The 12,133-nt window shown below is 39.6% G+C and overlaps 1 protein-coding gene across 1 annotated transcript in view; it reads left to right on the forward strand.

Annotated features, from left to right (window-relative positions):
* rab12 (RAB12, member RAS oncogene family) overlaps window positions 1-11,196 on the forward strand; it is a 34,596-nt gene extending 23,400 nt beyond the window's left edge. Inside the window, exons 2-6 of the mRNA XM_034183428.1 lie at window positions 995-1,055; window positions 2,863-3,001; window positions 4,837-4,926; window positions 5,795-5,899; window positions 8,044-11,196. Of these exons, the coding sequence (XP_034039319.1) occupies window positions 995-1,055; window positions 2,863-3,001; window positions 4,837-4,926; window positions 5,795-5,899; window positions 8,044-8,151 (503 nt within the window). The 3' untranslated portion in view covers window positions 8,152-11,196. The remainder of the gene's footprint in view (window positions 1-994; window positions 1,056-2,862; window positions 3,002-4,836; window positions 4,927-5,794; window positions 5,900-8,043) is intronic.
* The last annotated feature ends 937 nt before the right edge of the window (window positions 11,197-12,133 follow it).

Raw genomic sequence — 12,133 nt, forward strand, 5'->3', positions numbered from 1 at the left:
AAAACACACCAATCTATTTCTGATGGATGTCAAATGTGATACAGCCTTCCTACCCGCCCCTCAGGTCATGCTTTCCACATAAATTAGTTTTTTCTCATTATGCTTCTTTTCTTCCTGGTAACAGAGACTATATAGGCACGTAGCCAGAGGGGCAAGGGGAGAAGAACCTCACTACCACTATTGTAAAAGTCTATTTTTGAAGACATTTTCAAGACAGTTTTTTACATGATAATCATGATGAGAATTAATTTATTTTTAACACCTAAAATGTCATTCAATCAATATGCATCCTATTTTTACTATATACTACTGAACAAAGTGGAATTAATGAGCCATATGAATAAAATCTATTTACTTAATTAGAATAAATAAAAATATCAAGGAACAGATTGGATTGAAGTTAGGCTTTATTTAACAAGCACATACATTTAATTGACTTCATGTGCTCTGTGCAGGTGGAATATCTAAGAAAATACAAGTATCTGTTTGGGACTTTGTTTTGACAGATGCTCTATTAAATGACACTAATCAGTATCTGAGCACAAAAAAACCTGATTGAGACTTCTCTTTGGGATTCGGAAGGATTGAAAAATTTGAAAGTGATTCTCACAGAACTATTTCTTGATTCCCATCAGCACTGTGATATGTTAGATTGAGAATGTTGAAGAAAAGGAAAACACATCTCAGTATCTTGGCCTTCACTGATGACTAAGACGTGGAACTGTTTAGCTTGTTTTATAAGTCAGAGGCGATTTTAAAAAGTGATAGATACGACTGTTACTACAAAGAAGTACAGTCAAGTTTTTCCGATTCATTATGAAAGCTTTCAAATAAATACTTTTTTATAGCCTGTGGAAGGAATAAAACTGGGAAAAAAATCAAAAGAAACAAACTAGAGGACCACCAGCACTAAAAATAATACACATACACAGAACGGCACACCGGAAACCGCTGTTTGTAACTGTCCACATATCTGTTTTGAATCCAATTGTAGGAGTTGACTTCAAAATTAAGACTGTTGAGATGAGAGGGAAGAAGATAAGGCTGCAGATATGGTGAGTAAAGTGGAAGGACGTCGTCACTTCCGGCAGTTTTCTGCACATTTCCTCTGTCTGCCCTTTTGACACTAACAACATCCTACTGGTTGCTGGTGTTGGAGCCCAGCGTTTTGCAGTAAAACTCATTTGGCAGATGGATTTCAATGCTGTTCAATGCTCCAGCTGTTGTAAACTGACAATGCACCAAAACCTGCAAAGCTTTTCCACTTTACCCGATTTGCCTCTGACAGTGCTGGGATCCAGTATGAGCAACCACAGCGCTCTCTAATACATCTGTCCTTCTTTACTAACATCACATCCCATCTCATCTTCCATTCACGACATCCCGTGTTGACCCTGTGTACCCCCCTGACCTGTCCACTCGGGAGTCCTTCAGTGTGTCTTGTTTGTCAAGCTGTCCGGTGGTTTCCTCACTTGGGCTCCATAGTTTCCATGCTTGGCCTCACCTAACTCTTCCATTACGCTGCCACTTCTGTCTCCTGCTCATGCGGCTGCCTGTGACTCAGAGGAACAAGAGCGAGGCTAAAGGTATAGTACTCCCCACACTGACTGCAGCGCAAACTGCTCGCCAGTGACACTGAACTAGACTCAGTTGATCACTTGAGTTATAACATAATCCTCAGACGGAATAATATTGGATAAATTTAATGATTTGTATTATTATTTAATGAGCTCATATTGAAAATTCACTTATCTCTGTGAGTTGATCCTATTTTAAAAAGTGTCTAACAGAACACGCAGTGTATCCCATTCTTTGAAAAAAATTATCGTTTTATGATGTATAATTTTTTGAATGGAGTGAAGCTAAATAGAAACGAATGCTTTAAGTATGTCATCAGTAGTAATTATTGACATGCATTTAATTACCGTGTTCGTTGGTCAGAGTGCCCCATGCAAAATTCTGCCTGCAGATGGGGTTGGCCGATGCACGAACACAGCCAATAATAAATTTGTCGGGCTGCCCGTTTCAATAAAATACCTGATTTGGTCACAAATTAAAAAGAAATCATAAATAACTCTCCCGTTTGTGCCTGTTTCTGTCCTGTACAAATCCTTTTCTCATTCATTAAATGTTTTCCATGTCAGCTGATGTCTGGCGAGTCCTGTGGAAAGTTCTGTGCATGCTGAAAACTTTGAGCAGACATCAGACGGAGAACTTTCTCGATGGATGTTTTTTCCTACACTAGGGAACGTGACGCACACCAGCAGTCAGTGTTTCTCATTTTATCAGAGCTCGAAATCCACCCATGGCTAGCTTTGTGAAGGTTAAAGACATTGTCTTGGAACACTTCCCGTTTTGTTGCCAAGAGTCTTTCAAAATAAGAGCAGATTTCAACACAAACATTGATTCTACTACAACTGCTACCAGTGCACACTGATGACGTCGTCACAGGTAAGATGCGGAAGAGACAAGAAAAACATCATAAAACCTCTTCTTTTTTTATGATCTGTTGGAGTCGGAAAATTATTTAATTTTGGGTAGGCATTTAATCAACTTTAATAAAAATGTATTTAATTTATGGTGAGCATTTAACCAACTTTCTTCAGAAAGGTGGTGGGCTATTCTCTAATCTTGGATATTTTCTCTTTTTCTTGCTGTTTGAAGTGAGATAGAATGTCTGTATTAGACTAATTACAACAGCAACAATAAAGCCTTCACTGAAATCACAGGTATTTCTTCAGGGGGACATAATAAGCGAAGCGACAGAACATCCCACAGATCAGTCAGTCAAGAACTGATTGCACTGATTAGTCTATACATAATGTGTAAAAGCCTTTTTCTTTTAAATATATTTAATTTTAGGGACACTGCTGGCCAGGAGAGATTCAACAGTATCACATCAGCCTACTATAGAGGTGCTAAAGGAATAGTGCTGGTGTATGATATCACAAAGCAGGAGACCTTTGACGACCTTCCAAAGTGGATGAAAATGATAGACAAGGTAAATGGAAACTGGTGGAAGTACACTGATGTGTAATGTTTCACTGAACTGCAATCTTTCTGTGTACCCTGTTATAGTTTTAAAGTGTGTGTATTTAATTCTGGTACCATTTTATGCCTTGGATCACTTGAATTTTGTTCCACTCTGTGATTCTGTTTTCCCCTGTAATTTGTCATTATATAAATAAACTGAATATTTATATAATGACAAATTACAACAAAGTCACCCCAAGCGGCTTCACAAGGACAAGGATAAGGTCTAACCTTACCAACCCCATTGAGCAAACATGTAAGCAACAGTTGTAAGGAAAAACTCCCTCTTTTTTTTTTTGTTTTTTTTTTTAAGAGGAAAAAACCTCAAGCATCCTAGATTCAAAGGGGTGACCTTGTATAAATTCTATGTTAAAATTTGTGGAAAAGAGTATGATGTATGTTGATGACATTGTGATCTATAGTGAGATTGGGCAGCAGGTTGAGACAAGCCTGGAGAGGTGGAGATACACTCTGGAGAGAAGGGGAATGAAAGTCGGTAGGAGCAATGAGAGGAAGTCTAGTAGAATTGTGAGGTTGCAAAGGTGAAGGTAGATGACCTCAAGTACTTGGGTCAGCCATTCAAAGTAATGGAGAGTGTGGTAGAGAGGTGAAGAAGCAATTAAGATATGTTTTGGTCAATAACTTTTTTTTACATAATTCCTGTGTTTGGTAATACTGTGCGCATTTGGATTGTATCAAGAGTTTTAAAACTTTTTCATAGGCCATTAATTTTGTCCAATTCTCATCATAAATTTTCACAGTTGATCTTCAGACCAAGTCTCTGTTTTATCAAGGCATTGGCCCATCACAGTGTTTATATGTACTAAAGATACTTGACTGAAATACACACAAAAGTTGTGTAGAGACCGATGTGATTACAAAAAAGTACGTCGTCACTAAAAATACCTTATCATCCAGAAATTATTTGGATGACTAAACCCTGGTTCCACATTTGTATGTTCACCAGAATTTGTTGTTTTTCATCTTACTACAGCTAATATTTCCACCACCTTTCATAAAAATGTATTCATAATGTTACAAATGCCCCATGTTTGTAACAACCTGAAAACATGTCCACGGAGGAGGAGAGAAACAATATGGAGGTGCAAGAAAATGAGAGCATATTTAAAAAAGAATAATGTTTAGGTAATAGCAAAGAAAACAAATTAGGCAAAGAATCATTGCCCTGTTTGAACTTTTTTAAGGTTTTGTTATTAACATACAAAATCCTCTGTGGACTGGGGTCTACCGCTATAGTCGCTTTAACAGAATAGAAGAGATGTTTGTCATTGCATTTCTGTAATGAAATTCTGATGGCACTTTCCTAACAGTTGTACACAAAAAAAAACAATGAACAGCTTCACAGGATGGCCTTTTTAAAATCTAAAAAAAAAAGGTGCTTAATGCTTAGTGAGGTAGGATAGTTTTAGATATGTAAACAGACTGTTATTTATTGCACATGTTGATATTCGTTACTGAATGTCTGTGTTTGTGCTTGTGGGAGGGGGGACGGAGTGGCATGATGGAGGCTACAGCTCTGGGGAAAAAGCTGTTCCTTAGCCTATTAGTCTGTGTCCTTTATAGTGTGGTACCTCTTCCCCGATGGCAGAGGAGCAAACAGGAAATGGACTAGGGTCTACCTATATAGTCGAATTAAATCTTATGTACCGGCCCGTGCTCTGCGTCCTCAGGGGCAGGATTATAGTGTGTTCCAAAGGTTAAAAAGAAGTCAGCAAGTCACAGAGCTTTTACTTTTCTTCAGTGACTAAAATAGGAGGTTGATGCTTTGTTTTGTCTTGTCAGTACGCCTCAGAAGAAGCTGAGCTCCTCCTGGTCGGAAACAAGTTGGATTGTGAGACTGATCGCATCATTTCCAGACAGCAGGGAGAGAGAGTGAGTTCAGGATTCTGTCGTAGCACACATCCAGATCCTTATTCTGTTTGAATTTACACAGAATGACGAGTGCAAAAAATGCAAACACACACTCCCACAAGCACCACTAGCTTAGCTTATGGCAAGCTAAAAGTGGACGCTCTCGTTTAGGCCAAACTTCTAACTAGTTTCTGGGTATTCTGTGTTAGTATGTTCCCGATGAATTCCTGCGAAAAAAAGTAGTTCCCAGATAGTTATGATCATTCCTGTGAGATAATGAGTATATCTCATCTAAATTAATTCTAAAATTTAACAGTAATAAAATTATAAAGATAATGGAAGAGTGGCCATAATGAATATTTACGAAAGTTACGAGCAACTTCACCTGTTATCACTCAAGCACATTGTAAACATTGACATGGACATGGAGTTCAGAAAGATACGATTGGAATGTTTTCATGGGTAACAAAAACATTAGGAGTATATTTGGCAGAAGAACCTGTGTATCTCGTGTGTTTTTACACCTAAATGATCGTAAGTCAGTACTCATACTCATCCAGCAACAACCCGAAACTGGGTCAGGCGAAAGTAGTCTGGCGAGCTCAATCTGTGTGCGAGTTATCCCACAATTCCAAAATAGCAGAGATCTTGCTCTGAGAGCAGCACGCTGAGCAGAGTGATGCAAAGATTCAGTGTGTGAATGTTGGAAACAGTAAAAATATGCCAGAAACAAAAAAATAAAAAAGTCCAATAACCGTAGAAGGAAACATTTTTGAGAAGCTTGTCAGTTTCTGATCAAGCTGTCTTGTCATTCAGGTTGCATTACGTTTGGGTGAAGTCGGTTTTTCCCTGTTGACGGTCTGATCATTTTAAACATTTTGTGTTACAGTTTGCCTCTCGAATAAGCGGTATGCGCTTTTGTGAAGCTAGCGCCAAGGACAAGGTCAATGTGGATGAGATCTTCCTGAAGCTTGTAGATGACATTCTTGCCAAGGTTGGTGTGTTGTCAGTAAAATCTGTGTTTTCTTGGTTATAACTTTGTTAGTACAACCCCTGGCAAAAATTATGGAATCACCGGCCTCAGAGGATGTTCATTCAGTTGTTTAATTTTGTAGAAAAAAAAATCAGATCACAGACATGACACAAAACTAAAGTCATTTCAAATGGCAACTTTCTGGCTTTAAGAAACACTATAAGAAATCAGGAAAAAAAATTGTGGCAGTCAGTAACAGTTACTTTTTTAGACCAAGCAGAGGGAAAAAAATATGGAATCACTCAATTCTGAGGAAAAAATTATGGAATCATGAAAAACAAAAGAACGCTCCAACACATCACTAGTATTTTGTTGCACCACCTCTGGCTTTTATAACAGCTTGCAGTCTCTGAGTCATGGACTTAATGAGTGACAAACAGTACTCTTCATCAATCTGGCTCCAACTTTCTCTGATTGCTGTTGCCAGATCAGCTTTGCAGGTTGGAGCCTTGTCATGGACCATTTTCTTCAACTTCCACCAAAGATTTTCAATTGGATTAAGATCTGGACTATTTGCAGGCCATGACATTGACCCTATGTGTCTTTTTGCAAGAAATGTTTTCACAGTTTTTGCTCTATGACAAGATGCATTATCATCTTGAAAAATGATTTCATCATCCCCAAACATCCTTTCAATTAATGGGATAAGAAAAGTGTCCAAAATATCAACGTAAACTTGTGCATTTATTGATGATGTAATGACAGCCATCTCCCCAGTGCCTTTACCTGACATGCAGCCCCATATCATCAATGACTGTGGAAATTTACATGTTCTCTTCAGGCAGTCATCTTTATAATCTCACTGGAACGGCACCAAACAAAAGTTCCAGCATCATCACCTTGCCCAATGCAGATTCGAGATTCTTCACTGAATATGACTTTCATCCAGTCATCCACAGTCCAAGATTGCTTTTCCTTAGCCCATTGTAACCTTGTTTTTTTCTGTTTAGGTGTTAATGATGGCTTTCGTTTAGCTTTTCTGTATGTAAATCCCATTTCCTTTAGGCGGTTTCTTACAGTTCAGTCACAGACGTTGACTCCAGTTTCCTCCCATTCGTTCCTCATTTGTTTTGTTGTGCATTTTCGATTTTTGAGACATATTGCTTTAAGTTTTCTGTCTTGACGCTTTGATGTCTTCCTTGGTCTACCAGTATGTTTGCCTTTAACAACCTTCCCATGTTGTTTGTATTTGGTCCAGAGTTTAGACACAGTTGACTGTGAACAACCAACATCTTTTGCAACATTGCGTGATGATTTACCCTCTTTTAAGAGTTTGATAATCCTCTCAATCCTCTTTGTTTCAATCCTCAATCTCAATCCTCTTTGTTTCAATTGACATCTCTCGTGTTGGAGCCATGATTCATGTCAGTCCACTTGGTGCAACAGCTCTCCAAGGTGTGATCACTCCTTTTTAGATGCAGACTAACGAGCAGATCTGATTTGATGCAGGTGTTAGTTTTGGGGATGAAAATTTACAGGGTGATTCCATAATTTATTCCTCAGAATTGAGTGATTCCATATTTTTTTCCCTCTGCTTGGTCTAAAAAAGTAACCGTTACTGACTGCCACAATTTTTTTTTTCTTGATTTCTTATAGTGTTTCTTAAACCCAGAAAGTTGCCATTTGAAATGACTTTAGTTTTGTGTCATGTCTGTGATCTGATTTTTTTCTACAAAATTAAACAACTGAATGAACATCCTTCGAGGCCGGTGATTCCATAATTATTGCCAGGGGTTGTACTACTGCTGCTAATAGTGATGATAATACTAGTCGGGCAAGGTCCTTAATCCCCTAGTTGCTCCCGGTGTGTAGTGGGCACATTTCATTGCAGCAGCCTCACATTGGGGTGAATGTGAGTCATTTGATCTGTAAAGTGTTTTGAGTGTCTGATGCAGATGGAAAAGTGCTATATAAATGCAGTCCATTTATTTACCATTTAGTTAGTTGAAGTGCTTCTATTTCATAAACTTTTTCCAGCTGCCGCGGTTAGTTCAGCCGGTGCGTTTCTTTGATCCTCACTGAGTGGTTTTGTGCTTGTCTTAGTGTCTGGAATGAATACTTCTTCATAATTACACTGACTTTGTCCTTTGTTCCCGAATCTCCAGATGCCTCTGGAAATTCCCAACAGCGAGCTTTCCAACAGCGTCCTGTCCCTGCAGCCTGAACCGGAAGTGCCTCCAGACCTGCCCCCTCCCCGCGTGCGCTGCTGTTGAGATGCAGAGTGGGTCCGCCTCATACATGCAGTGCACCAGTCTGACCACACGGGAGCAGCACTCGGCAGCGGTTTGGTAGTTTGCTGTGTGAAATGCACAGACTCAACATTATCTCAGCCCGTGTCCGCCCCGTTCATAGCCGCACACGATGACACTAACACGTAGGTCCGGCGACCTGCCCGCTTTCTGTTGCCTTTCTGTCTTCACATGACCCAGACTACCTCATTGTTCGGCCCCAGAGGGAAGCTGTGCCCCGCAGGTGCCTTGAAGGCAGAAAGCCCTCCAGTAGGAGTTGTGCGCTTCTTGTTTTGTAGAAGTGGGTTACTGAGGGCCAAACACACACCTTCACCTCCCATTTTCTTTTAAAATATAGTGACCACACATACTGTAGAGGTTCACATTTTGCCTGAAGGTACATTTTCCCTACGGGTTCTAGCTCTTCCCTCATCTTAATTTGAACTCTGGGTCAATGTACAGTCGTTTTATATGATTAATATGTATTACAAAGTTGAATTGGGTTGGACAAAAGCACATTATCATCCCCCCCATGAGCGTGCACACACACACACACGCACACACTTTATTTCTGAATGACTGGCATAAATAGGTCACAAAACCCATGAGTGTGTTGCTGTGATGACTGGAGATGAACTGAAAAGATGTTTTTTTTGTTTGTTTGTTTGTTTTTTGACAGCCAATGAGAAGTGTTTGTGGGCTGATGATCATATTGGTTTATTTTCTTTTGCCTTAAGATATTAGCACCTGGAATCGCTTTTTCCTCCTTTCTTTTGTGGTGCTTTGCACTACAGCCCGTCTGAGTTAAACTGACCTGCTGCACTGTGTCAGCGAGGCAGCACAACATGCACGCGACGAGTAATGTAGCACTAACGAAGATCAACGCTTCCAATGTTGTGGCCTTTATGAACATTTCCATGCCCACCCCAGTGGGACAGAAATGCAGATGGAGAGATGGGTTGTGTCATGTGATGGAGTGGTGTTAATGCAGAGGAGGGGATTCACACTAAGAAGCTTGTGGACACGCACCATTTATGACTGTTTTGCTTTTGTTGCTCCTGTTTAAGTCGTGTAAAACGCTTATCAACGTGTTGTTTTGTTCTTTTGTGATGCAAAAAAATCAAATGATTCTTACTGGATTAAGTTTGAGTTGTGGCAGTTTTATGTCCCAGTAAATTGAATATTTTGGGTCTTTTGGTTGTTGGTCAGACAGATTGAGGAGCTAACTGTAGCTCATTTAGTAGAACGAGTTATTTTTGGAAAGATCGGTGTGATCTATCACCGATTGCTGTTGAATGTTGAAGTGGCTTTTGTTTTGGGGGGGGGGGGGCACTCAGCGTTAGTGCACGTTGTTCTTATATACAGGTGAGCCCCGTTAGCTCGCGCGAGTTGAGGTCCACAGCATCGGACCATGAGTTATCTGAAAACTTAAAATCAGCTTACCTTGTCATATTACAATAGTTTCGACCATTTGAAGCATGATTCCTTCCTGGATGGCGATTGTTTCTTCATCTGGAGTGGGTTCGGAATCTTTTTCCTTCCTCCTCCGGCTGCTGCAGGTCAGTGATGAGGGCGGATGATTCTTTGTGGAAGATTCGTGATGATTCGAAATTTTAGGATGCAACTCTTTAGCTCCTTTCTGCTGGTTCAGATCGACCTGTAGCAGGCAAAGGAGGAAAAAAACAAACATTCCGAACCCACTCCAGATGAAGAAATGATCGTCCAGAATCGTCCGCACTGACAACCCCTCCCAAAAACGGGCAAATCAAAATGGACTTTTATAGGTGGTCTAAATTTTCAGGATCCACAACTTGACTGCGGGTAAAGCTGAATCGCGACTTACTGGTGCGAGAGTTAATGGGGCTCACCTGTAGATGTGGGGAAAAGATGTAGCGGATGAATGAAAGTCAGAGAGACCAAGTAGTTTAAAGATTACTGGAGTCTGAGAAAGTACAGAGTGCTTTTGTTTTCCCCCTCTCAATTTTCTGACATTCAGAGACTGATTTGATTGATTTATTGATTAAAAAAAATATCATCCTCGGGTGTGAGTCAGTCCTTTGTAGAGGCAAAGTGCAGGAAGGTTTCATTCAGATTTGAATGACTCAGGAAATGTTTGCTTTTCTTGCTGGGCTTTTAATGCAGAATTCTTTTAGATTTGGTTTCATTTAAGCAAACATGGAAGCACCTTCGTGCCCCCCTCTCCTCCTTTTTTTTTTTTTTTCTTAAAAGCCCTGCTTGAAGGTGATGTTACAGAATTTTCAACAAGGTTAGCAGTTGTATGTTCATGGTTTGTTGGGAGGGGGGGGTGCATATACAGGTATAAGAGTTATATCCTAAATGGTATTGATTAAAGGTGTGAGACAGTGCTGCTTCTACATTTCTGTCACTATGACAGAACCTAGCAGTATTGATGTACTCTTGGTGAAATTCTGTTATACCTGCATTAATGGTAAATGTCCACCAGGTGGAGATATTGCTGTATTTCAAGAACCTTGAGGACAGGCTGCTACAACATAAACTTGTTGCTTATAGTAGCTGATGAATAATGTAATGCAGTACTACTATTGCTACTAACCCAGTGATTATCTGTATCCATGTTTTTACCCTTCTGTGGCTACGTTACATGAGATATCACAGAATCTTTGCCATGTTGTGTGGACACAAGTTCTACAAAATGTGTGTTTTCAAATTGTAACCGCTTCTTTTTTTTTTTTCCCAAACCTCTTATGAAGTACGACTGTATTTTCGAATATGTTGCAGTGGAGTATGAGTTGCATCTGTCAAAACGTCTGTCATAAAGAGGGGGAAAAAAATTGTATTTGAAATGTGGTGCTACCGCTTCATACAACAAGGGCTGCCAGCAAAATCATTAATATTCATCTCAGTGGCAGTTACCTGGACATGGAGATGTCCAGGTAACTGCAACACTGTTGCTAAAGGAAAAATTCTGTCAAATTGAGGCTCTATTTTTAGAAGATTTTGGGATTGTGTTTTGACTTGCATTATTTATTTGTTTTTGTTTATAGCGCAAAGACCACATTAGTAAGCAGAAGCTAATGGACTAATTCATTTTATTATATGAGGCAAAAGGAACTGAGTCAACTGCTTGTTGTCACCAATAAACAGACAAAAAACAAAACAAAACAAAAAAAACACTAAAAGTGCCCAGAAGCACGGACCACTTCACTGCGGAACTAAACATGCACACATTTACCTCCCTAAATGTAAATGAACTGATTAAGACAGAGATGATACATTTACATAAGACTAATTATGTACCTTAACTTAGCAGAGCCAAATTGCAAATACTTTGAATGCAGAGTAAAGCCCCCCCCCATATTCACATTACCGTAGAGGAGCAGCTTTCAGGTGCCATCTTGTTGCTATAGATGATAATGATATTCATGATATTTTCAACATACAAGTCATGGGATCAGCCAAACAAGTTAAGAACAAAGAAATGTGACTTAAACGCTGGATAATTCTGTTGAAGCCGCACAGCGTGTTTATGTGCCACCGCATGGAAATGTCTCACACCTTGAGCCAATACCACCTGGGTTATGACTCCCTTTACTTGTTGCTTCATCCTTTTATCCATTTTTTGTTGTTGTTGTTTGTTTTATGGACCAGTATAGCAGTGGTTCCAAAACTAGGTTGTCGGCCTCTATAGGGGATTCAGAGCCACTGTTGTTGGGTCTAAACTGTAAGAACAGTTTAATACAAACATAAATCTGATTCATGTTGGAACCACGATCACAACCACTCTGATTTTACCAACACTGAATCAAACAGAGAACAAAAAAATCCACTGATTTTGTTCAGACTTCCCACAGAGGCTTAATGGAAAACACTGCATTATGGGAAATGTTATTACCTGCACATTTTTCAAACATATTAGACTGTGCTGTTCAACATCCTTTTCCCCAGAGGTGTTCATATAAATATTAAGTGTTTCATACTTTTGTCT

Source organism: Thalassophryne amazonica, chromosome 12, assembly GCF_902500255.1.
Source record: "Thalassophryne amazonica chromosome 12, fThaAma1.1, whole genome shotgun sequence".
NCBI classification, from domain to species: Eukaryota; Metazoa; Chordata; class Actinopteri; order Batrachoidiformes; family Batrachoididae; genus Thalassophryne; species Thalassophryne amazonica.